Here is a 27,128-nt window from a genome sequence, read left to right on the forward strand (position 1 = left end):
TTGTCTTTTCTCATTTCTAAGTATTAATGTACTTAAATGGTTTGGGAGATACACTATAAGAAGGACATTCATTCATCTGTGCTGGTGTTACTAATCCCATTAAATAGAAGGATGCCTTAGACTGCTTTGCAATAATGAGCGTGTGTTTTATGTATATACTCACCTGAAGGATTCTTAAAATAATTAAGATTGATCCAATGAAAATGTCTCATTTGGAAGGGGTTTTTGCCTTTTTTTTTTGTTTTTTGGAAGGAATTTTACTAGTAAGGTCATGCATACATTTGTTACTTCAAAATAACGACAAAATATTACTGTATTAGCTGTGGTAAAGTACACTTGAGGAAGGAAAGTTTATGGATTAAAAAGAAAGAATGCTGTAGCTGTAATTATTTGTTACCCAATTTCCTGAGTCAGATACTTAATTATTGCCTTTCTGCTTTCCATCTATAAAATAGAAATGCTTTCTAGTTCACAAAGATAGTGAAAGCACAAATTCACTGAATTTTTAGCCTTTCAGATAGTAGCTACTAAATATCAAAGGCTGCCCCCCCTCATCCAGCATATGTAGAGGCAGGACTTTCAGGTAGCACTAGGACTAAACATAGGACTGAATAAGACAGCCTGTACAGACCTGGCAGTAAGAAATAGCAAGGCACATCTAGAAACTGAAGTCAGGGCAGTACCACTGAATTGCTTTCTGGAAGGTTGCGCTCTGAATGACCTCAGATGTGCTTTTGACGGGCTGCTTGCTGTAACTTGTTCTGTGTCCTTGTTACCTTCATCTTGTTGTCTATTCAATTCTTTCATAACAGAGCCTCAGGAAAAGGACTGGAATTTTAAAATGAAGACAAAAATAAAAATGCTACAACATATGCCATCATCTTCATTGTTCTTTCTGCCTGTGCGATTTCATTTCACCTTTTTATATACTGAATCTGAGGCAGAGACGAGCTTATATTTCTTATATACACTGTGCTAGCCCATTTGGGGTCCTAGTCCCAGCTGACCCCTCTGCAGTATTGTAATGAATATTATTAACAGATGGCATTAAGATAGCAATGGCAAATTCTGTGTCACAAGGCAGTGGGAACGAAACGGTTACATTAAAACGTGGCAAGTTCAAAACTGATTCAAGTTCACATAACCTGAGCCAAGTTTCTCCTTTGCTACTGCATCACGGTTTTTTAAGTCAGTAATTTAAAAGGTTTCAAAGTGAAATTAGACATCTATATGGTTTACAGCAATTATCCAGAATTCCAGTTTAAAAATAAATTATTCTGGAAAAGATGTAAAACCTCATGCTTAGTGTGCATGCCTGCTTGTGCATCGTGGATCAGTATTTACAAATATTTTGTCCTTATCCTTATTTTTAATAAAACATAGCTGAAGGGGTGATCTGCAAGCTCAAGCTATACTATGAGAATCACATTCTCTGAACGGGTATAAAGCTCATAGTTTTGATACGAGAGTAATAGGATTTTTCAGATTAATATAATGTGTACAGTTAGTAATTCTGAAATACCTAAGGATGTTCAGTTCCTGGCACTGGGTATTCTCACAGTTGAAAACATCTATTTACATAAGTGGGCTGGAAATATTAGCTAGGTCCCAGATTACGTATTTATTCATTAATAATTAACGTTTATGACAGACACAATACGAATCGTATTCTAAATTCTTCTTAGAGGCATTTAAATAAGATTGTCCTGATACGAATAACTAGTACAGATTCTTTATGATTTGTCTGCTTGAGAGAACTGTTTTTATTCCTCTTTCTGTTGTGGGCCAAATCCTAAAAATTGCTGACTAACACCACTATTCACTTTACAGGAATTGCAGTTATTCAGTATATCTCAATAACTGATCCTTTGAAGGATAATACAAAGCCTGCAGATATTTTGTTTATTGGCTCCAGAAAGATCTTTGGCAGCCTGACAGTTCATTCTCTATATTTCAAGAACTCTGCAATTTCTAAGAGGGGTGAGCTTGCAAATGTTTAGTGAAAAACAGACTTCAGACCAAACTCCATCTTGGACCAACGTCTCATATAAAACACATGAAATTTGACTTGTCTTTCAGTAGTTCTTAGGAGAAGAGAAATCCTGAGTTTCTGTTAGAAGGTGGCGTCTTTGTGTATTATCTGCCAGTTTCTGATGTAGTGTATGCATCTTGGGATACTGGTTTCTGCCATCTTCCGCAACAACAATTGGCAGCTTGTTGAATGATGTGCCCTTTGTACTGCTTTATTTATATCTGCTATTGACTCACGATGCATTTACTGAAAGAAGCCATTTCTGAACAACGTGATGGACCATACTGATGAAGAAATTGATTAAAATTATTTTTTCAAAGCCAAATGCTCATTACTTTCTGACATGAATATATGCGTTAAACAGATGACATGGCACACTTCTTTAAACAGTCTTTATTCTATGACTAGGCAAAAGCTCAAATAACTATCCTGTTCTACACTTGGAGAATATTTATTCTGTAAGATGTTTAATATTTCACAATTCCTTAAAATAAACTGTGAAAGGAGTAGTCATTATGCTGTTCTAGCATGGCCTCCCAGTTCATCAGGAACTGTTCTGTCAGGTTTTTATGACCTTGTTTGCAGTGTGCACACCCAGATTGTGTGAGCTGAGCATGCATGGACTATGGACTGCTCTTATAAAACCAGTGAGTTGAGGTTGCAATAGTTCGTTTTTCAGTCAGCACTATTCCTGCTTCCTTCCTGTGCCCTTTGTGGAAATCCTTACCTTTATTGTTACACACAGTATGCAACATAAAAATACTAGTCCAGAATTGCAAGGTAATAACCATCTGTACTTAAGTAAAATTAAACAGACCCTTCTTTTTCTTTGTGTAACCTGGGAATCTTTAGCATTTTACCTGAATGCCTGAAGCAAGTGTCCGTGAATCTCTCCTGCTAGTATTAATTGACCATATTTGCTCTGGAAAACAGAATCACTATGGAGATACCCATCCACACCTGAAAGCATAGTTTTTTAAAATCTCTGGATTTGGTGCAATAGCTAGCTTAATTTCATGTTTCTGCAAACTGTGTGTCACTGGGGCCTCTATGACACCGTGTAGCCCAGTAATACAGTATTGCCATTGCTACTAACAGTCTACAAGCTTTGTCCTGATTTTACAGAACCTCTGGATGGAGGCTTATCAGCCTTACTTTGCCTGAATTCACTGATCTTGGAGTTTTGGTTTTACTTGATTTTGCTGTAACAATTTTTCTAATGACAGGAGACTGGCTAATTCGTTTTACTTTGCTTTGTATGGTAGTAACCACAGTTTTTATATAGCTATCAATAGTAAGTTATTCTGTGTAGAATTATATGTTTATGACTCTAACAAAATGTTAAATTGTAGAGTAATAAAGGCCCGTTAGGATAGCAGCGACCTTGAGACACCAGCTGCAGCAGAGGGGAGTACATGCATGGATGCTAAGATGGATGGGGCACAGACTGGCACTGGAGGTGCTAAGGCTATAAACAACTTGCCAATTGGCAGTTAAAAAATGCAGACCTGGAGCTGGACAAAACTAATTTAGGGGTAAAAACAAGAGCAGAACAAGTATCTAACATAAATAAAATGCACTATATGTAGTTGCAGGCCAGTGAAGAAAAAGGAAGGTGTAAAACTGTGACAAGTACCCCCTGCTCCAGACACCTGGTAATAGGGTTAGCATAACCAATGCCACTTTGTAAGGCAAATGTCTATTATATGTAAGCTGACTGGTCACCTAATACCCCTGCTTCCTCCCCTTCTTTTTGGCATTGTAATAAAAACATTTGGCCACCAGGGTTGTCACCAGGCTGTGGTGATCCCTGTTACAGAACAGAGAAGCCTCCTGCCGGCATTGTGATGAGGTCGTTTGTCCATCAGTGCTAACACCAAGGCGCTGGATTGCTAGACGTGATGACACCCGTTACAGAACAGAGAAGCATTACAGCACGTGAGATGCTGCCTATAAATCCAAGAAGCTGCAAGTCTCAAGTGGGACTGAGACTGGAACTGCTGGTGGACTGTAAAACCTGTGATCCCCTGCTGGTCAGGGATGTCTCCAGCATCGTCTGCTTCTTCTGGAGACTGAGTAAATGACTCGTGTTCTTCTAGCTGAATTCTGAGTCTAGATTATGACTATTGCATCACGAGTTTATTATTAAGAATTTAACCCAATCTGCAGAGGGTCAATGTGATTAAAAAGTCAGGGTGACTAATAATTCTAGGTAACAAGAAAGTTACACTAATTACTAGAAATTCTTTACAACAATAAGCTATGCCAATCAATAAAAATTGTAAATAACAATAAGCTATGCTGATTGCTACTTTTGTAATTATAAATTATAATTATAACCTCAACCCCGTGGCCAGGCCTCACTCTGCCAAGGATCCCTAAAAGAACCTGTCTGTCCCCGTAGTGTTGGGTGGCAAAAACCTAATTTGAAAGCATGTAAAAACAGACCCAGGTTAATCCAAAAGAGGAGAAGGAGAGAAAGAAGAAGAAACCATAAACACCAAGTTCTCAGTCCCGTTGCACAAGACTCTGGATGCTCATGGTTCACTGCACGCTCTCACCGCCTCCTGGAAGCCATCAGTCTTGAGAACCAGGGGGGTGGTGAAAGCATACATGTAACACCAGGTAGATTCTAGTAGCACATGTATAACAATTTTAACTGCATTGTTATTACTGAAACTATATGACTGTATTGCACGTTTTCTTCTTAAACCAGAGCTGTCCACTGGTTCAATTACTGCCAGTGTGTGGCTTTGGGCAAAGCAATTTTCTGCTCCACTTCTTCCGTCTATAAGACAGAGTGAAAACAAGGAAAAAAATGTTTAAAAACACCGCTTTTTTCCTCTTATACCGATTGCAAAAAATCACCTCAGTTCCTGTTGTTGCTTTGGAATGCAGCATGCACTCACATCTCTTCATCTTTGTTGGAGCTACTCAAATTGGCCTTAGCCTCTGCCTTATAAATGTGTCTTGAGCTAACATCCACAGAGCACTTTGAGTACCTCAGTGAGCTGTGTGGTATCACTACAAACAACTCTATACTGTTTCTAAAATAGAAACTACCTACTGAGCATGGAAATGCAAATAAATGGTTTTCCTATCACACTGATCTAACTCAGATACATATATATATATGTTTCTGCATGTCTTGTTATTGTGAATTTAAGATTGTTTTCTATTCACTTTAATTGTATTTGTTTGTGTAAGTGCTGCAGTATGTGCCCTATTACGTCAATAAGCATTAAAATGCGAGTGAAGAACTCAGGCTATTTAGATGTACTCCATTAGAAAAGAGGTTGTAACATGGTTTCTAGATTAACAGTGAAAGCAAAAGCTTTTTGGGAGGTCTTAATAATCAGTTGGCAAACCATATTTGGATCCTATTAATGTGCAGCTAATTCTTGTCAGAATGCTTTATCCAGCATTCTTCAGGTATTTAAAATTCACAAAAAATATATATATATTATTCATTTTTACCAATGAAGACTGATCTTTTATTCATATGTTGAACTATTTGAGATTTATGTGCCATGGTTTTGATAGGACACATTTCCCTTCCTTATTTCACACTTCCATTTTGGTAGCAGTATCTTATATTTTCTAGGCCTGCATATTACTTTTATTTACATTTTAGGATTAAGAATAACACCAAGACTGTGTAATTGCTTGACAGAAATTCAGACCTTGTATTTTGTGATAGTACAAAGAGTGACTATGCTGGGAACAAAAAGAAGTCTGGAAGTAACTAAGCGTTAAATAAAACCATATATTATTTTAAATATTCAATCTGTAAAAACACAAAGATTCGTAAGTAAGGCTTTGTGAAAAAATCCAATAGAGTTTGACTATGCACCTTCAGAAGACCTCTACTTTAGGGAAGTAAATGTTTCAATATGGGGATTTAAAGCACTCAAGTAGGTACTGTCTCAACTGAGAGAGCAGTAACAGACAACCGTAGATACTAATGGCTACAGCAGTTCTACAACTGTGCATGTTACAATGCTCATAGGCACATTAGTATTTTTATTCAGTATTTTTATTCAGATTAAAGCCAAATGTTAATTGCCTGTTGCTGATGGTGTAACTGTTTGCAGGATCGCACCTTAATGGTCTGATTCTGTACTTAAATAGGTACATTGTATAATTTCTTATAATTTCAAAAATAAAGTAAAAATATATGTATAATCTTATAATTACATTCTTTCTTGCAGACTTTAAAATATAATGTAACTTGGTTTTGTTTGCTATGTAATTACATGGTGATGTTTCATCTGCTTCAAATTAGGCTCCTGGTCCTGTGATTGTTACTCACACTTGCACAGTCCCACTGAATTCAAAGGAATACATTCTTTTCTGTCGCTGTAGTCACCGAGGATTATAAAGCTATAAGAAAGAAAATATTTTGCTTAGAGGCATATGTGACTGCATAGATATTCTACTATGACTGAAATTTGTCTGGCAGAACTGATTCATGCTCTAAATCATTCAACCCACTTTACCAAAATAGACTAACTAATGAGAAGACTAATCAGTTTTGTGCATTGCAATTATTTGCCAGTTGCTTATTTTATTAACTAATTTGCTATTGAAGCTCAGTCAGGACTAATGGAGAAAGGGAGAATTGAATTAATACATGGTGAATACATTTAATTATCCTATTTTTGCCTGTTTTAGAACAGAACACTATAAATGCATAACACTATATTTTTTATTTTTTTTTAATTTCAGGTTGAAAAGGGTAAAGATAAAAACAATATGCATTACTGCTGATGTAGATGCTAATTTGAATCAGTGCATGGTTAACACTCTTGTTGACCAATTTAGGGAGGAAAAATCATATTAAAGAATCGAGGTTAGCTACAAAACCAATAAATGGAGATTGTTATCCTCATAAAGTACTGCTGGCGCAAAGCAGTCTCAAAGCTGATGTATCCAGAGCTGATGTGGAAGGAGAACCCTGCATCACTGTTCCTCATTATTCCAACTGATTTGTTTCAGTTTGGCATTATAACAGCATTCCTTAGAGCTGATATCACACATGTTGGGGTCTGGGAGAGATGGTTCTTGGGAAGAACTGAGCAACATTATTTCTCACTGAGTGATGCTTTTTCTTGCCCTATGCTTATGCAACATTTAGCATTATGAGATGCTAATATTGAGTGGGTCTCTGCTTGTCACCACAACAGAGTGAATAATAGTAGAAATAGTAACAGCAATAATCTTCTAAAAATTATTCTAGATGGGTTCTTTTTTGTTTATGATCTACGCACAGTCAGCCCTTCACAAGCATTACCAGATCCTTCTGTTACCTCAGAAATGTCAGAGACAGTACCTTTTGTTTTTCTGGAGTTTATTACTGAACACATCATAGCACCAACAGTCTTTGAATAGAAATTGTTCACTTGACCTTTCTCACAAGTGAAATGACAGATCACTTTATGTTGAGCAGCAGCAACTCATCTTCTCATCAAAATAAGGTTAACTGAGCAAATAACTCTTTTCTGGGGGTATACGTTACTTCCAATACTAGGGGTGAACACCTTTACATCAGCAGCAGTTTGTAGAGTTGATTTCTGTGAAATATACTATGGAAATAGTTTCCTACTTGAGGCATGAGACATTCGTGTACTCTTCATTACCACATACATTGGCAGAAATTTCTTGTAAAAGGTCGCTGCATCAGTGCTCATATTTCTTCACCCCAGGCAATTCGGCAAAAATGAAACCAGTGTCCAAATACGGTAATGCAGGCTGGTGCCCTTAAATCTGCAGCAGAATATAACCAGGAAGTTCTGCGATATCATGTTTTGAAATACTCCTTAGTGGTACAGTGCGCATGATTGAATGCACATGTTCATGTAGGATTACACTGTACGGAAACTCTACACCTTGAATCTATTTGAAGATGAACTTCTGAGCTTATGTAAGGGCTAGACACTATTTTGACTCCTACGCTTATGTATCCCAAGCATTATGCCCTCCCCACAGTGGTTTGCACCACTTCAAAGAAGATAGCTCCAGAGAACCTAGTTTGTGGAAAGGAATCTTAGCTTTCCCCTCCTCAGTTTAACCAATGCTGTCCTGGGAGAATAATATGATAAAAGGTCATTGCTAAGATTTGTTATCCAGCCAAAAAGTCTTTAATTCCAGAAGGCATTATTTTCTTCATCAGCTTTGTAACAGCAGCTGAAGTTGTGGAATTTAAACCAGAAAATATTACTACCACCAAAGTAACTTGTTGCCAGCAGAAACTGGACCTCAGGTCTGTCTGCTAGTTTGCTCTACAAGGTAGCTGGTGGAATGCAATACATATATATATATATATCTTATGTATATATAGAGATAGATATCTCGACACAGCTGGGCGTGAGCTACAAAACCATAATAAGATTATTTTTTTAACTAAAAATGGTTAAGATATGTTTTCTCTTCAGTGTGACAGACCTTCAACTTTGAAGACAGAGTTCAGAAAAGAACATTCCCTGAACAGAAATTTTCAGGTAACCAGTGAACTCACTTATGAAAAATTCCAAGGATGGAGGTAATTCCCTATGATATAACAACATTCAATTGGCATAGCTGTTTAGTAGAGCACAACAGGGGAGACACCCACAAGAGTCTGTCTCACCGCCTCAGTAAGATGCAGAATGACTCGGTGACTTGGGATCTGCTCTTGATCTGGGGTCAAATGTATATGGGTGAAACGCATGTGTAATTGTGACTTTTGCATGTGTTAGGCCTGATAAATGATGCAGACTATAAACTGGATGTCACTACTGTGCTGGTGTAGTGCGAAGGAGCCCCAGCCCTCGCCATGAAGCAAGGATCAGCAGTCATGACAGACGCTGACCAGAACCAGCTGTAAATCTGAACAGGACCAACAGAGCTCCACAGCTCTGTGAGACAGCTACCCTAAATAAATAAATAAGGCAATAAAATCGCCGTTGCCTGCTCAGGCGTTAGGACGGCGGCAGCTCTATCCCCTTCGCAGCGCCTCGGCCCAGGCCCGGCCGCTTTACCTCAGTGACGCCCGCGCCCTGCCCGGGCCGCTCCCGCCCTCTCGGCCGGACCGCGGAGCTCGATGGCTCCGGCCCCGATTGCGCCGCCCTGCGAGGCGGCGCCGGCGGCACCTCCCTCCCGCCGGCCCCGGCCGCCCCCCTCCGCGGGCGGAGCCGAGCCGAGCCCCGCGGGCAGCCCGCGGGAGGCAGGCGGCGGGCCCTGCGCCCAGGTACCGGCAGCGGGGCCGCGGGGCGAGCCTTCACCGCCGCCGCCGGGGGCTGCGGGGGGGAAGCGGGGCGGTGGCCGGGCGGGCCGGGTCCAAACGCCGAGGGGGCGGCGGGGGCTGGGGCTGGCCGAGGCCTGCCGGTGGGAAGCGCCCCGGCAGCCCGCCGCTGCCGGGAGGCCGCCCCCGGCTGCGAGAGGGGCGAGGGAGGAGGAGGAGGAGGAGGAAGAGGAAGGCTGTCAGCCTTCGGGTCTGGGCTGGGGGGGCCGCCGCGTCGCTGCGGCTTCGGCCGGGGTGCCGAGGAGGGGCCGAGGAGGTGAGGCTGCGGCTTGCGGGTGCGTGGGGCGGCACTGAGGGACTGGGCAGTGCCCCCGCAGGGCTCGAGGGGCTGGTTCTGCCTCCCAAAGGTTGTTTTAATTGAGAGCGGGCTGGGAGTAGGGCGGCGGTGTTGGAAGCTGGACAGAATGCTGTTGCTGGCGTTTTGGGGTTCCTGGCTGTCCGGGTGGGACAACCAGCACAGCATAGCCGGCAAAAAAACGTGTGCGGAGAAGTAAAACCTGCACAGGTGCACGAGTGTGACAGGGTGGAACGAGGGGAAGAGAAACTGGTACCTCACCTTTATTTAAAGTAAGGATATTTCTTACTGACATGTAGGTGGATGGGGGATGAGAGAGGAGGAGGGGGCAAAAAGATGAGTTCAGCTCGGTGCTTCCCGACACGAACTTTGATATTTTTAGGAGTTCGGATTCACTGTTTGTAATGTGTATTTTATATATATGTGTATTTAAGTTTGGGTTAATATTTACGGGGTTAAACGCTTGTAGTTGTCACTGTAAATTCCATCGAACTTTTTTTTATTTTAATCTTACGTGCCAGAAATGTTTTTTCCATCTTCAGTAGTAGTCAGGCTGCCTCGTGTGTGTTGGTGTTGTGCTACATGGTGTGTTTCATGGGGGTATGTAATATTGTGAACTCTAGTGTGAAATAACAATTGAGACACAGATGACATTATTTCTGGTTGTGTACTGAAGGAAGCTTGGTTGCTTTTTTTTTTTTCTTTCCTTTTCCTGATGGTTTGACACAGTGAAAAGGGGGCGGGGGGGGGGGGGGCAGTTTAACGTTACACTGAGCCTAGTGAGAAATTGAAAACTGTCCTTGATTCTTGAACACAGGGTTGGTTATATTGCCAGTAGAATACCGGAGTTATTGACTGGTTTTGTATCCCGGATTGTAAAAAACTTCATTGGTCAATGCAGGATATTGTTTCTTTTAAAATGAGGAACTTCCTGACGAAGCAGCAGGTTAGAAACACCTTCTCACAACGACATTTTCAGGCTGTGGCATGTTTGTGCTATTCAGTTCTTACCATTGCAGTTCTGTCTATTTTTAAGGAAGCAGGACTTTAAAAACAACATAAACTGTATCTACACTGCAAACTAAAAAAAGCGTGAAATCTCTGTGCAGTTACACTTCTTTTTTTCTGAGCTGGTTTGGGAGTTTTCCTTGAGGAGCAGACATTTAAAGTATCTGGGGAATGAGCCGTCGCAGTGCTGCCTGTCGGTGACTTGTGCCCTGATCGCGGCCTCTGATCTGCCAAACAAGGCTCCTGCAGAGCCTGCACCTGTGAGGGCTTCTGCTGCTAAATTTCTGCGTCGGTGTATCTCCGTGCAGTGGAAGGCTAGTTGTGGTGCTAAATAACCTAGTACTGTGATGGCCATCGTGATCTTCAGGAAAAATAAATACACCTTTCCAGGGATTCAGGACATGTTCAGAAAAAATTTCATGTGGTTTAATTTAGTGCCAAGCTATACTGGACTCAGCATTGACCTGAGTGGAAAACTGGTAGCTAAAATCAACCTTTACCTACTGTAAGTCAATATAAAGGTTTAACAAAGAATTTAATTTCACAAAACTTCCATCAGTGTGAGAGAAAAACATGTCAGTATATTCAGGTTGATGTATTTTAGCTGTATTCGATAAACACCATCATCTACAACATTGTCAAGAATAAAGCCGTGTTCAGACATACTGAAGTTATTTATAGGATTTGCGTCACTGTTTATGCTTTTCTGGTTTTTATGCACTTGCCTTGCTATCACACAAGTTTTCAAACCTGTCACTAAATAAAAACAACACATTGTATTCGCTTTTATACTGACTGAAGTTAGTTACTGCTTTTTGAAGCTTTACCAGTTTTGGGTGGAAAAAAAAATATCTTTTGAACTCAATTCGTCAGAGTCAGCCTTGCCAGATATGATACAGGGTTTTATTTCGAATTATTAGAAGCATTTATTAATTATTTAGATGCAGTTTGCAAGGTTGCACAAAAAGTAAGTAATGTTAATGTCCTTGTAGTGGAGCAAGTTTAGCTTTTGACTTAAACTTTCAGCAATGAACCCAACTAGTCAGGAGGTGTTGGTGCTGGGGGAAGAGTGGGCCACAGAGCCTGCTGCGGAGCTCAGGAAGTGGCTGGTTTCCATTTCTCAATAACTGAACGTAGCTCTCCTTTTTTGTTTCCTGGACTAGTTCTTGTCAGGTGGAGATAGAGATTGAAGCGATTATAATAAACATGGAAGCAAATGCTAAGGACATTTTAACATGGTGAATGAGTGTTTTCCAATAGCTCTGTCTTCAAAATGTCTTGAATACTTTGCATTGCTAAAAGGGTGATTGTATTTCCAGGCACATTTTCCAGGCTATTTTTTTTTTTCCTCTCGTTGTATCAAGCTTTGTCCTCAAAACTTCACAGAAATTATTCAGCATTCCCAGAAGACATTGTCTTGTCCTTTCTTTCACACTTCAGCAAATGCGTATTGTGTTGTGATTCTTATCGATGCCACAGTTATGTATGAGGGTTGTGGGTGGTCACATTCCTTGTGTGAATATTTTTTGAAACAGTAAGCCCAAAACAAGGATTCTGATAGATTTCAGTTAGGTTTTTACTGCATTTAAGCTTTACTGCTTATTCAGGTAGTGGGTGAGGTCTCTGAAATTTGGAAGTCAAGAGCATTTGTTAAGCATTTTGCTAGAGAGCCAGTAGTTTGGATCTGTGCCTATGGGAGTAAACAAGTACTTTGTGTGAACATCTTTGTTCACAAAACATCAAAACACAGCCTTTTTGTTTTGCAACATGGTTGAAAGCAGTTAAGAATCACCAAAAGTGCCGTTTGGGCTGTGTGGTATTTGTTCTTTAGCACAGTATCAAATGTTCTGTGAAAACGGGAAAATCTGCATGGCATGTGCAATGTAGGAAGATGCACTTGAATTACATCTTTAGTAAGTACCTGTGTAAATGCTGCCAAATATTCACTGATAGGATAGATACATCGTTTTCCTGGGGCAAATTGCTTCTTCCAGAACAGTTACCCAGTGAGCCTGAAAGAGAGACATCTTGTTTCAGCATCTCTGATGTCGGAATCGTGTTTCTAAGCTGAATAATTGCTTACAACATGACTGGCGGTTGTTCCGGTCTGAAATTTTCAGCAGTAATTAGAGAAAACGGATGGTTGTGTGATGATCTGTTGTATCTTTTTGCTGTTTGCCCAACTCATTGGTAAGATTCTTTGTTGTTTTTTGCTATTTTGGATAATCACGTGATGCAAGGGCATACATATTTTTATTTTAGAAGGAAGAAAATTTGGTTTGTGAGTGGAATTGAATCCCTTCATGACACCGAGTGTGCATTATGAGTACTCAGCTGTGAGATTTAATTTCTGGCACATGTCTTTCACATGGTAGTGCACTTAAAATCTGATAATAATATTTACAGTTCTGCTTGATTTAAAAGTCCTAAAATCTTGGACCTTCTCCTTGTGGCCTAGTGTTCTTTTTCCGTGTGCTCTGGGGTGTGCTTTTGAAATGTCTTTAGCCTTTTCTTGTGAACTGCTGTTGAACATCTCTGTTAGTCACATCCTCTGTATGCTTGGCCTCCCAGTTCCCACTGCTGACCAATATAACAGAGCATTCTGAAATATCCTTGCAGAATATCTTCGCAAAATATCTTTGTCTGACATTGCAAAATATCTTGCAACGAATGCAAGAATCCTGCCTTCTCATGGCAGGATATTAATTTTGAATGAAAAGCTATCAAGTCTGCTTGATGCCAGGGAGAAACTTCATCCACATTGGTGAGACTGATGACTGCTTAATTCAAGCACGTGTGTGTGTGCTTTTAAAGACTAGGCGTTTGTTTCATAACCGCTTTGTAGTTCTCCTGTTAAAAGGTACAATCAGCTCAGAATAGCAGCGCTTCTGGGGCTGAAACGTCCTCAACTTGTTTCTGTTTTCTCTGAAGTTATATGAAAGCAAGCAGTGAGAGGGTGCATGAAATTCTCAACCTTTCTCCTGTTGAGTGAGAGGGCAGGAATGATTAGCGCTGCTGAACGCGAAACGTGTATGGAGGGGTGAATGTATGCCGAGGCACAGCAGGCGCCTGCCATCGCTCCGCGGTGGAGTGAAAACCGTAGGGCTTGCGGGCCTGGAGAAAGGCACGAGCTGGCTTAATGCTGAGGAGGATGCCACACAGAGGAGATGAGGTACTGACGTATCTATGTTGACACTTACTTAGCTTTTCTTTCTGAAGACTTGTGAGGCAGTTCTGTGTGTTTGTTGGTAATAGTTTGTAGAAGTCAGTAAGTAAACTAAGACAGCTCTCTTTGTCAAGTAGTCGTAAGTGTTTTTATGTAGCAGTTGGATATTCCCACTTGGGTAGTGTTTTCAGTGTTTAAAGCCCAAGCTGATATGGTCTGGGATTTTAGTTTCTGGCCCTGAAAGGATCAGGTTTATTCTTACCAAACTATTACAATTCTATCACTGTGGTTTGTTTTGGTTAGATGATTTCTGTGTGTGCTGTAACTCCTAGCTAAGTTAGAGCCGAAAATAACTCCATCCCTCGTTCCCTGGGCAATCAGACCCCCCTTTGGAGGTCCTTTGTGGTTGGTCCTGCACTTCTTCCCTTCACCAGACCTCAGCGCCTGCTTATGTTTGCCTGCTGGCACAAAAAGTCCACTGTAACTATTTGACTTTCTCTTTGGGCCATTTTTCATTCATTAATAGCCGAATTTGGCTGGTGCATCAAGGTGGTTTTTGGCCCAGGCAGCAAAAAGAAACATCCTCCTAAGTTCTCTTGTCAGAAGTAAGCCTGAGGGAGTTGGGTGGAAGTTGTGTTTGTGTTTTGAAGACAGCCTAAACAGCTGTGTGCAAGTACTCCCGATAAGCTTAAGCATTGGTTGTCTTGTCATATGGTTAGCTCGGCTGCACGGGTAACGATCATCCCATTAAACTTTTAAAACAGTGCTGCAGGAGTAAAATTGATCTGAACTGTTAATGACCATAGCTAAATGTGTCAGGCTGGAAGACTTTGTCTTAAATACATTGGTTCGCTTGTTAGACAGGTGATGATAAAGCTTGCCTTCGAAGGTGGGGGAAAAAACCCAAAACCGTGAAGTCAGTTAAAATACCACTTGCATCGCAGTGAGGACAACTTGAAGCTCATGAGTGTGCTTCATCGGTTTTTCCAGCAGTGTGATGAATATGACACTGATTGCGTAGTCGGCCCAGTGGCAGCTGGTATGAAAATACTGGTAATTATTACTGGTTATTTTTTACTCTTGCTCATACTGTTACTCACTTGTTACTATTAGTCATTGCTGATGATAAGTAGCGGTGCTCATTTCTTAGTAGGATCACGTCCTTCTCTGCGAGACTAGTGATAGAGACAAAAGTGAATGCACAGGTTTATGATCTTTGTTTTATATCGGATTTAGTGCAGAATTATTATAATACCTGTGAAACAGAAAAATTTAAATAATAATTATTAAGATGAGTTACACAGTACTTAATTTTCTTCACTACACAGCATGGTACACTGGGTCCTTATCCACGTATTGTGCACAGATAGGTCAGGTTAGTCTGAGTTCTGGTAGAGGAGAAATTGTTCTTGGCAAAGAGAGACAAGCATCTTCACCAATTTTAGGTCAAATGTGAGAAAATTTAAGAAAAATTTGCACATACATGCTCAATCTGTATGGTAGTTTCTATTACTGTTGGTGGTCTTCCTTGAAATCATGATTTATAATTAAAATTTTAATTTTTTTTGGTGAGAGATTGGTTAGGAGTCTGTTTTATTCCAAACTCTTTTTTGTTTGTTTCTTTTTACACAGAAACAAAATATACTATGGGCTGGAAGGAAGGGGGAAGTTCACTACGTTGTCATTACTGTTCATGATTTTTCATTTGCAGTTTATTCATTTCTGTCTTAGACTTGCATGTGAAAGCAATACTGTGGACTACTTCCCTCAGCCTTTAAAACATGAGGTCAGCTATCTCAGAACAAGCTTGATATACGTAATAAATCAAGTTTGAATTTCAGCTTGGTTTCTTTGTTATAACTATGTAATGGGTGGTGACCTGTTGGTTCTTGTATTTTAAAGCCAGTTGCTGAAGAAAGCTGTTATGGGTCTTATACTGGTTTGGTCATCATTTTTTCCCCTTTTTTGAAGACCGAAAGTGCCTTTTTTCTCTTTGGTGTGGTTCATTAAGATCTTTTGAAACTCAGTTGCTTTGCCTTTTAATGCTCGATTTGCCCTATATTCCTTTAAATTTACAGGAAACACTCCACGTAGTGCATTTTCTAAGCTCTTCCGAGCTCTCTTCTGTCAGTCCTAAACAAAATTCTGCTTGCCAGATTGCTAGTCAGCAAATGAAAAAAATAAATCAGTACTGAGTAGGAGCAACTTCTGCTTTGTCCAGTTCATCTTTGTGACAGTTTTGTAGCATAGTTTATGCGTGAAATAAAATGAACCTAGTTCATGGGGGGGGGAAATAGGAATGTTTATTTGATTTGCTCTTGTAGCACTGATGGGAAAGTGAATCTTATTACTTCTTTTTCTTTTTATTTAATCTAAAGAAAAAAAGAATTGCATGTCATACCAGCTGGGAAATTGAGATCTTACTTCTTTTTGTAACTTTTTTTTATCAGCCATTTATGTCTTTTTTTTTTTAATTTTTGTTGATGGCATGGCATTTGATTCAATGAAACGTCACATTTATTTTTTCCAGATTTCTATTTCAGATTGAGAAAGATCAAAATCATAACATCAGGGGGAAAAAAGAATGCCAAGGCACTATCAAATAACTCAGCATTTTAAAACACACGTTTCATGTGAATGTGGCTGCATTTTTACATTCATAAGTTGTACTTGCCTCAGTTCACTGGTGTGTGAGGATGTTCAAGGAAGGAGTGCCAGCTGGTGCAGCACTTGGTTGTTCACCTCTGTTTTGTGTCCTGCCAGGCTAAACTCAAGTTGGATAAGGTTTAAAAAGAAATGTTTTTGTCCACTGATTCCAGTATTAAAATTATTTTTTGGAAGTTAGGAGGATACTCATGTCTTGTATCCATAGTATTCTCCATGGCTTTCTCAGAACAGTTGAATCACCTTCGCCATCTCTGCTGGTTATTGATTTAGATATGAATGCTGTCGTTATTAATATAATTCCAGGTTAATATAATATTTTACACCTGTGGAGTTTTTTAAATGCACTAGAGTAATGTAGGCCTTATGAAGGCATTGGAATTATCTTTGTAGAAAATAATTATGGTATCATGCTCTCTGAACTTACTTTTTTGTGTGTTTTCAAATTAGTTAGCAAAACAGAAGTAGGTGGTTTCAGTAGTGAAATGAATCCAATTGTATGGTGAATATGGCAGGTCTGCCAACTTCAGATGTAAAATATAAAGAGTTAATACTTGTGGAGCTCCATTTCAGTGTCTTTTTGTGAGCCATTAAATAAAAATTGTCAGTATGCAAGTCTTGGAATTCTTGTGTTCTGTAGAACAGACACTTATATCTCATGCTTTTTAAAGCTGATCTCTTGTTTCTTTTTCTAGGAAAGAATTCTTGACATCCTTTAACTGAGAACCTGGAGTAGAGAGAGAGTTCTTACCATGAGAAGGAATTATATACTAGGTAAGTTAAGGGCCAGTGTCTGACAATGGTCCGTGATTTTTTTCAGTTGGAGGAAGAAAGCTGAATTGTAATTCTTATCTCTGTATGTATCTTGAAACAGTTATTGGTGCGGTAGTTTGATTTAGAGATACTAGGCACAGGGTGAGAAAAGAGGATGCTGTGTGACCTGCACTTGTGATTTCCATGCTGAGCAGTCAGGAAACTCTGCTCAAATGTTCAATGAAATACACAATCCTACAGACTTTGTATGTTGTAAAAATGTGAAGATAAAGTTAAGTTCTGTGAGTGAGTGTTCTAGGAGTATGATAACCAGTAACTTGTTAACATCTATGTACCAAGGCAGTTTAAATATATATAGGTATAATAATTAGCTATGTACATTTATCTGTACTTGCAGTTTTATAGTGTGCTGCCTGGTATTTCAGGTAAATTTAAAACGGAAGCTCATTGCAGGAAAATAGATGTGCGAATTTCCTTTGTGAGCAAATTTTATATACAAATGTGTAGAAGGTAGTAAAGGTAACCTTCTGCTGTGTCTGTGATGTAAACCTGAGTCCTGAATTATTTAGCGTTGCTTTGTATTGCCCACTGACTGTTTGATAGATCATTTTACACTATAATATTGTTAATGCATAGGGAAAAATGTGTGTTCAGCAGTCTCAGTGACCTCTGGAAAGGATAATTTTTTTGGGAATTTACAACGTGGTTGACACTTTACCAGAATCTCCTTGGCTATTTTTGTTTACAACGCCTACAGAATATTGTATTTACTAGTTTGAGGCTACGTGGCATTTAAATGGGGGGGGGGGAAGGGGGAAGGTATCATTAAAGTATTTTTCATCTTGATTTGCTTCTAGCTATGATTACCCGCAATGCGGGAATTGCTAAAATAGTCTGAGATAAGTAAAAATCTAGCAACTTCAATGGGATTTGTTCTTGAAATATCCGTTTTTCACTTTCTTAAAAAGAAAAGGGGGAGGAGTATTAGAGGTTTGTGGTTTTTTTTTTTTTCCTCTATACCTTGTTTGGCATTGCGAATAGATAAAGTGCTTGAATATGATGCTAACATTTGTATTTGTAGACATAATTAACATGAGTTCTTAGGTGTAGGTTGCTTCCATTGCTGCACTTACTTTGAGTTAATAAAACCCATTGTGTTTGGGGCCAGCTGATCATTATTTTCAAGTATATGCTTGAGCAGATGCTGGAAAATCTCACTTAATGCAAAGCGCGATGAATTAAAAATAGTAGTTCAGTGAGAACCCCTCTGATGTAGCCTGAACTACATTTAATTGCCATATTACCAATTCGGGTTGGGACAATCTCAGACAGGAGCACAGACTGGGAGAAGAACTCGTTGAGAGCAGCCCTGCAGAGAAGGACTTGGGGGTTCTGGTGGATGAAAAGCTCGACACGAGCCAGCAGTGTGCACTTGGAGCCCAGAAGGCCAACTGCGTCCTGGGCTGCATCAACCCTTAGTGATATGGTTTAGTGTAGGACTTGTTAGTGTTAGGGCTGAGGTTGGACTAGATGATCTTGGAGGTCTCTTCCAACCTAGACGATTCCGTGATTCTGTGAACAGAGTAGTGGCCAGCAGGTGGAGGGAGGTAATTGTGTCCCTCTGCTCTGCTTTTGTGAGGTCCCACTTAGAGTGCTGCATCCAGGTCTGGGGCCCCCAGCACAAGAACGATGTGGGGCTGTTAGAGCGGGTCCAGAGGAGGGCCACAAAGATGGTCAGAGGGTTGGAGCACCTCTCCTATGAAGACAGGCTGAGAGAGCTGGGGTTGTTCAGTCTCAGAAGTGAAGGCTCCAGGATGACCTTATTGTAGCTTTTCAGTACTGTAAGGGGGCTTATGAAAAGGATGGAGAAGGACTTTTTGGTCAGCCAGATAATGACAGGACGAGGGAGAATGGTTTTAAACTAAAAGAGGAGATTTAGATTAGAGATTAGGAGGAAATTCTTCACCCAGAGGGTGGTGAGGCACTGGCACAGGCTGCCCAAGAGGTTGTGGATGCCCCATCCCAGGAGGTGTTCAAGGCCAGGTTAGATGAGGCTGTGAGCAACCTGATCTAGCGGGAGGTGTCCCTGCCCATGGCAGGGGGTTGGAACTAGATGATCTTTAAGGTCCCTTCCAACCCAAGCTGTTCTATGATTCTGTGATTACATCAGTACTGTTTTTACCTATTTCCCAAAACATTAAATATTACTAAAGCCATCTAAACAAAACTACTGTAATGTTCTTTGAAGTATTAACTTTTCCTTTCAAAAATAAATTTTTGATTATGTAATTGCTGATATCTAGAAACATTTTTCTTTTTCTGTTTAGGTGTTCAAACTTCTGACTCAATCATCGGGTACTAATGGGGAAGAAAACCTAACTGATTAAACCAGTTCTGGCAGTTTATTGTTTTGTTTTTATTCTGTGGTTTTTGAGGAGAGATTTGAGGAAAATTTCAAGGAATGGAGTTAGCTCACAGTTTACTACTCAATGAAGAAGAGTATAACCAGCTGGGTGAATATCAAAAATCGGAGTTCATTTTTGAATGGTTACGGTTTTTGGAAAAACTTTTACCAGTGACTAGCAGAGTAAGTATAATGACACTTGAGAAGAAGAGCGTGTTATAGAGCTATTTTTTCTCTGTCCTGTTTGTTATTTTCTTTAAAAACAAACAGCACTATTCGATTTCCTTTGCTTCATGTCTTTTACTTAAACATAATGAAAGTACATTCACTGATAGCAGCTGCTTCCTCAAGCCTTCAAGTGAGAGGGATTTGTGCAATGAAAGAAATCTGGGAAATAAGTGTTGTTTTTAAAACAAAAAAACAAACAAACAAAAACCTTGGGTTATTAATGCAAGATTTGCAACACTGTGATGAATAAGAGCAGTCATGCTTCCATCTACAATGGCACAATTATTTGATACCTCTCTAGCAAGCAGGAATCTAACATCTTTCCCTTTGCTTTTCTTTTCCTAATCAAATCATAGGAGGTCGAGCCAGCTCTTCAATTGTTTGTTTCATTGTTTTGTGTATATTAAGTAGGGTATGTGAATATTTAAGAGTAAAACAATCTAGATAATGTTATTTAAGAGTTAAATGTTTTAACACAAATAATTTAAATGGAATACATTGTCAGCCTCTCTTTATTTTTAAGGGGAATTTGGAAAAAAAAAAATTGAGCTAAGACTAAAGTAAGTGATTATTTTAAAAGGTGTGCCTTCTTTTCTAATGCTCAAATTCTTGAAACTCTGGTAACGTTCTTTATTACTTTAATTACCTTGAATATTTACCTTGTGTTGTCTTCCTTTAAAAGAAAACATAAAAGAAGCAAAAAATGGCGAATATATTTTAGGAAGATTTAGCAATAACTCCAATTGCCATAGGGAAAATACCCTTGAAATGCTACTAGAAAATTGTGTTTTGGAAAATATTCACATTTTTGAGACAGCTTTTCTTTACGTAGAAAGGTGCAAATAAATGTTCATTTTTAACCAAGAATGTCATAGTATCAGAATAGTAATAATGGAAAAGTAAAGAGAATTAGCATTAATTAATCTGTTAACCTTTAAATTTAACTGAAAGTTAACTGGTTACTGATTTTATTTCCAGACTGATATTAGGGAAAACCAGAAGAAGCTGGTTGAACAATTGACTTCTTTATTAAACAATGCACCAGGACCTCCTACTAGGCGACTAGTTGCCAAGAATTTAGCCGTACTTTATAGCACTGGAGACACTTTTTCTGTTTACCAAACAATTGAAAAATGCAATGAACTCATTCGGAGTAAAGATGATTCACCAAGTTATCTGCCTACAAAACTGTAAGTATTTTTCTTTTAACCCCGAACAATAACAACGGAGACAGATGTACATGATGAGAGATGAATGTAGGGGAGTGTGTGTTCCCTCATTTCTTCCAGTTGGTCACTACAAGCATTTTACCGTATGACACACAGAATTTGGGAGGCTCCCTGATTAAAAATCATTATTGTGGGTGTGCCCAGATCTATTTTTTTCCTCTAAAAGTCTCTGAACTTTTAAGGCTGAGTACTACAAAGAGGATCTGAGTTCACCTGAAAGCAAATTCAAATTAGTTCCTTCTCTCTAGGCATTATAATAATTTTATCTTGGTCACTTAATATACACTGTCTTCAGGGCAGAGTTGTGAATGGTTAAGTATTTGTGTAGCATTTTATTTATCCCTTTGTGTCTTCACTCGGAAGTTTTGGTTAAGTGCAACTGCATGTTATGAATAAACTCAGGTCAGTACTTTACAACATAAATCACCCGTGAGTTCATAAACTCGTAAAAGTTTAATGAAAAATATATTTTTCATCCTTATTTAAAAGTTTATTTTCATGATTTGCATAAATGCAGTGTAAAAATCCATCACATCAAAACTCATTAAAATCACATGACTTTGGAAGCATTGAACAAAATGGTAATTTGGTGGCTGATAGGAGTCAGCATAGACTGAATACGTTAGAGCAAAATTTGACTTACCAAGATGTTTAGTATTTACTGGATCCACTGGAAGGAAACACCTTGAGTGATCTGAAAGCTAAGCTGAATTAATTTATTTAGGAATGTAGGCATGCTAAATCTATATACATATGCTGTTGTTTAAAACTATAAATGACCACAGCATGCTTTAAGGTAATAAGGTAAACTAAGGATGGTTTATGCTTTATGCTTTTGTTGAGTGAGGAGACACAGACAGCTTGCAATATATGTTGCTATATGGAAGAAACCATGCTTTACAGCAAGTCAGACAAACACTGCTTTTTATAAAAGAGATGAAGAAAGCTTTTAATACATAGCTTATTTTAACATTAGTAAAAAAAAAAAAAAAAAAAAAGAATTTACCTGACATGATAAATCTGAGTTCACTGCCACAGGATAGATAATGAAAGAAAGAATGTGGTAGTATTAAATGTTGTATATGTGCAGCAGGAACGAAAAGGATAGAAGACAGTTGGTGATCTCCATCCAGACAATTGAAAATCAGGCCAGAGAGAATAGCAGCAATGGATAACAGAGTATGAGTGGGCAGGTGTTCTAAAAACAAGAAGAAGGCTGAGAAGAGCAATAAAGCAGATGAATACAACTCCAGGTACAAAATACAGTTATTGAGCAAATTTCTTAATCAAAGTTAAACTGGATGTAGTTAGTTATTTACAAACATTTCAGGTGTTTCTAAATGTCTAAAGTTGAGCCAACAGAACAGAGCCAATATGAACTGCTCTTGCAGGATGTGAAAGCAAACCGTAAGGTACAGAAATATTATGAGTAGCCTTCATGTGTGAAACATTGTATATCTTTCATTGTAGTCAAGTAAATTAAAGATAAAGGTGGCAGCAAGGCAGAAATGACAGACAGAAATAAAGGAGAACAAGAGTCAGAAGGCAGAAAAGTAGCTGGGAGAGAAAGAGAGAAGAGGCAATGTTCAGAATCCTGATGGGAATGAAAACATTGGTGAGGAGAGTGAATGTGGAGAAAAAAGCACCAGTAAAACATGACTTACTTTAAAATGAGTGTGAAAAAGATTTCTTATAGCAGTAGCAGTGAGACAAAAGGCTACAGAAAAATAATTGAAACTGCAGAACACGTTATTGAATAAAAACTTTCATCTTGTGCTGTAAGTAAAGGGACTACTTGGAGTTCAGTGAGGGAAGGCTTTTTAATTATTTTTTATTTTATTTTATTATTTGTTTTTTAATCTTGATTAAAGTTGTGTCTTTGCTTGCCATCTGTCCTTGTCGTTTAGCATACATTCCCATGTTGTGTGGTAGCAATCTTTGTTAGCAGATGTTGATTCACCTGGAGATTCCTTTAAGTAGATTTTCTAGTGATTTTTTTTTTCGTCTCATAATTTACCATTTTTCTTCTTTAATATGGGTGGAACATAGAAATGTTCTAGGCAAGTGTGTTTAAAAGAATGTGGTGCTCATCTAAAGTGGAGTGTGATGTAAATTCTGCATCAGGTCAGACAAATAGGTCATTTAATGTGACTACAGCTTACTATTTTACTTTAAATTACAGAGTTTTAAAAATATCCGCTAGGGTTGTGTTTAACTCGTGAGTATTTTAAAAGCATTTGGCTGGTCAGAAAACTTTCATAGTTGTTGCTAGAAACATTTGTGGAAAAAAAATTAGACAGCTAGAGTTATGATTCTAGAAGGCAGTCAGAAGAGCTTTCTAAGTTCCATGCTTCCAGCTTTTATAGCAAGTTAAATATTGGTGTGCAGAAATAGGCCGATTCTCATCCTGAGGTGGCTAGAATATACTTGTCAACAAATAGTGCCAAGCTGTTGCTAAAAATTACTGTTTAACACTGATGGATCCTTCCATCAGCAAATGGTGGTACTACCAACCACAAGAGAGTGTTTCCAGGTCATTCCATGATGTTGTAAGGTAGTCCTGGGGCTATTTCTTTTTGTCTGTGTTTATTAAATATTCCCTTCCTTGGCTGACAGTTTGAAATGTATATTGTTTAGTCTTAAAACTAGTTAAAGAGGATATCTGTCACCATCACGTGCTCAATGTAGTAATAAGATGTTGCAGTTGTAATTTTATACCCAACTACACCATGAACAAAATTAAAATCCAAACTGTTGGTGTGTTGGATAAAAGTAATAATGAAAAGTGTTTCTTTAACGAAATTAGACTTTTTGTTTGATAAGAGAGAAAGCTCATAACTTTTATTTTTCTTACTGTGTTTTGTCATTTTAAGGAGTTACAGTTAATATTCATTTTTCTAATTAAGAATGTGTTCAGTATGGGATTTTAAAACTGCTTATGTAACACTCCAATTCAATTGGGGCGTCGGGAGAATACAGTTTCCCTGAAGGTGATGCTGGGCAGTGTCACTGCATATTAAGTAAGTCTGACCAAAGAGCAGAAAGCTGAGTAAAGATATCATTTATTTTTTCCTTGTATTCATCAAATAAAATTGTTTAGTTATAGATAAATCAATACAAAACCAAACTGTGTGCCTTAATCATTTAAAGGAAAGCATTCTTTAATTAAGCAACACTTTTTATTTCCTTTTTTCTCAAAATTTAGCACTTTTTGCTTTTGCTAAAGGAAACTCCTATGAATGCACAGAGCACACAGACTCCAGTTGTCAGGTATTTCACCTGGAAACTCCGTTCAGCATCTGTGTATAGTGAAAAGAACATGGGTTTAGACTTTTATTTCCTCCAGGGCGTTTCCTCATTATGTGTTGTTATACATACATGCCAGAATTTTAAGTATTAGACCATTTGCAGTCTACTCCTGACCATCGTGTTGTAAATAAACCAATCCCTGTCTACTTCTGTCAGCATCTGTTGTAGCACAGTGACATAGACTGCAGGATGCAGGGCATTCTTTGTTAGAAATGCATTTGTAAGGCTTAAAGGTGAATATGAAAAATGTATTTGAATTGTAAAATTTATTGGAGGTTTGTATTACCATAATTTGTTATTCAAGTTATCTTCCCAGCCCCTGTATCCTCAGTTCTCCTGGAGTGTGTGTGCCCCACTCTGACCACTTTTTTTTTTCCTTTTGATAATCTGCTTACACTTTTGAAACATTGTATTTAGTTATTTTATTATTTGCCCATTGATTATGTTAGTCGTCTTAATCCCATTCACATGTTGTTGCATCCATTTTCACGCGTTTTTGGATTTGCTTTTGTTTTAGTGCTGCGGTGGTATGCTTGGGCTATTTATACAAAAAATTGGGAAGAATTTTGGGAAACAGTTTTACTGACACCGTTGGGAATGTGCTTAAAGCAATGAAGAATGCAGAGGTATTGGAACGGCATGCTTAAAAAATGATTGGAAAAATAATGGGATGTTTGCTGTTGGTAGATGGACCAATGAATTGGAGAAATTGCATGATACCAATGTATGAAATGGAAAAAAAATGCTGAAAGTTATAGGATAAAAATGAAAGTCTAAATTCCAAAGAGTTACTAATGGATTATGACCATAAAAGGATAGAGTGTAGTTACTCTCATTCTGCTTTCATGAAAGAACTTGATAATCTAGAAAATTTAATTGCCTTTACTTATGAGAATGTTTTTGCTCCAGCTTGTACTTCATATTTCGAGTATTAAACTGCCTGTATTTTTCCACAGAATGTAGAATTTTTATCTTCACTTGGTTTTAGTGCTATAGAACAAGTTTTCTCTTTAATTTACTTCAGCCTAAACAGATCTCTAACAGTAAAAAATAAATAAATAAAAAGGACTCAGACCATTGTTTACCTGTATCAGTGATGAGCATTTTTTTAATTTCCAAGAAGCATAGAATTACAGAACTCTAACATTTCTTCTTTTTAATTTTTCAGTCTCAAGGTCGTTATGAAATCATGCTTAGTTTACAGAACATATTGAAGGGTTTAGGAGCCGCTGCTATCCCCTGTCACAGAGATATTTACAAAGCTGCCCGATCATGTTTGACAGATCGATCTATGGCAGTCCGCTGTGCTGCTGCAAAGGTAAAGTGCATGAATAACTCTCTATTTAGTATGCTCCCTAAATAAAATTCTGTTTTAATGGATGACAAACACAGCAGTAAATACTTTGTTTACATGTCTATATTTCTTTGACATAGTCTTGGCAGAAAAAAAAAAGTATTTTTTAATGTGAAGTAACACACTCATTTTGTTAGGGAGAACTCTGTCTTATTTTGTAAGCTAAAATCTGTACCGAGTGCTTTTCCACATCAAAATGTTGACGTTAAGCATTTTTACTTCCCTTTTTTTGTCTAGTGTCTTCTTGAACTTCAGAATGAAGCAGTATTTATGTGGAGTACAGACCTGGATAGCGTTGTGACGTTGTGTTTTAAATCCTTTGAAGGTTCCAATTATGATGTACGGTTAGCAGTTTCAAAACTTTTAGGCACAATATTGGCTAGAGCTTTAACATCTAAGCAGACACCAGGTGAAGTATGTACTTTGTTTGCTGATTCCTCGTCTGTAAAAATAAATAAATAAATCTGTCTGATCAGAAACTCTGAAGTTTTGAAACCTAAAGTAAAATCACAATGTAAACTTCATCTGGCTCTTCATATTTGTGCTTTGGTCTTTTTTTTGTAATGTTTTTTCTCATGTAGTGCTAAGCTTTTAGTTTTGTTACCTCTTATATATATATGTGTGTGTATATATATATATATGTATACACACACACACTCACTAGCAGTTCATGAAGTGGTCAACAAGGAAAAATAATTGGTAAAACTAGTTGCCTCTGTTACAAGATTATTATTGTATGTAGAGAACTCAGTAGCCTCAGGAATTTAAAGGAAAGATTAATTTTAGCAATGTAAAAACCACTAAGATGTGAGGGAGTATCTGCCTGTCAAACTGAGCAGTTGAGGATATCTTTTCAAGCTGTTTTTCTAAAATTGTCAATACCGTAACTGGATTGTATAGTACTACAAACATGATCTGAAGCAGGAATGAGCATGCAGTTCTGTTAATAGAGCGTGTAACAGTTTTTGCTGACAAACTGAAGATTCCTGGCACAGTTAAAACATCTCAAATCTTTGGTGTCATTCAAACTGGAAGTTTTGAGTCCGATCTTAGGAGCCCAAAACTAAATACCGAGCTGTAATCTAAGTGAAATATAACATGATGCAGAGTTAGTGTGACTGTGATTCTGCTTTTGAAGGCATAAATGCAGTAAGTACCAAATGACAAAATTATGTCTTTAAGCCCTATTTGGGGCTTAAAGGCTGTGTACTACCTTTGGAGACTCTAAAGTCTTGATTTCTAAGGTATTTTTCGAAAAATCTTTTTGGAGAGAATTATTATGTTACAGAAAACTATTATCTCTTGTATTTTTCCATTAGAAATAGAAAAGAAAAATCTCTGACCTTTACATAGACTCTTTTTCTGTACTCTTTGTAAGTGATG

The 27,128-nt window shown here is 38.4% G+C and overlaps 1 protein-coding gene and 1 long non-coding RNA gene across 3 annotated transcripts in view; one reads left to right on the top strand and one right to left on the bottom strand.

The window, feature by feature from the left end:
• Positions 1 to 123: 123 nt before the first annotated feature.
• Positions 124 to 9,159, bottom strand: LOC310899978. The gene is made up of 3 exons (XR_014584746.1): positions 9,052 to 9,159; positions 7,679 to 7,798; positions 124 to 6,415 (listed from the first exon to the last, which is right to left on the bottom strand). It is a non-coding gene; the product is annotated as an uncharacterized lncRNA (long non-coding RNA).
• The window catches only part of HEATR5A (HEAT repeat containing 5A), a 64,596-nt gene continuing 46,591 nt past the window's right edge, over positions 9,124 to 27,128 (top strand). For both annotated transcript variants that reach the window (XM_083837124.1, XM_083837125.1), the window contains exons 1-7: positions 9,124 to 9,260; positions 17,143 to 17,221; positions 19,549 to 19,808; positions 20,832 to 21,043; positions 24,909 to 25,017; positions 25,560 to 25,709; positions 25,983 to 26,154. In XM_083837124.1, coding sequence (XP_083693250.1) covers positions 19,683 to 19,808; positions 20,832 to 21,043; positions 24,909 to 25,017; positions 25,560 to 25,709; positions 25,983 to 26,154 — 769 coding nt within the window. In that variant the 5' untranslated portion in view covers positions 9,124 to 9,260; positions 17,143 to 17,221; positions 19,549 to 19,682. The remainder of the gene's footprint in view (positions 9,261 to 17,142; positions 17,222 to 19,548; positions 19,809 to 20,831; positions 21,044 to 24,908; positions 25,018 to 25,559; positions 25,710 to 25,982; positions 26,155 to 27,128) is intronic.

Source organism: Anser anser, assembly GCF_964211835.1.
Source record: "Anser anser genome assembly, chromosome: 5".
NCBI classification, from domain to species: domain Eukaryota; kingdom Metazoa; phylum Chordata; class Aves; order Anseriformes; family Anatidae; genus Anser; species Anser anser.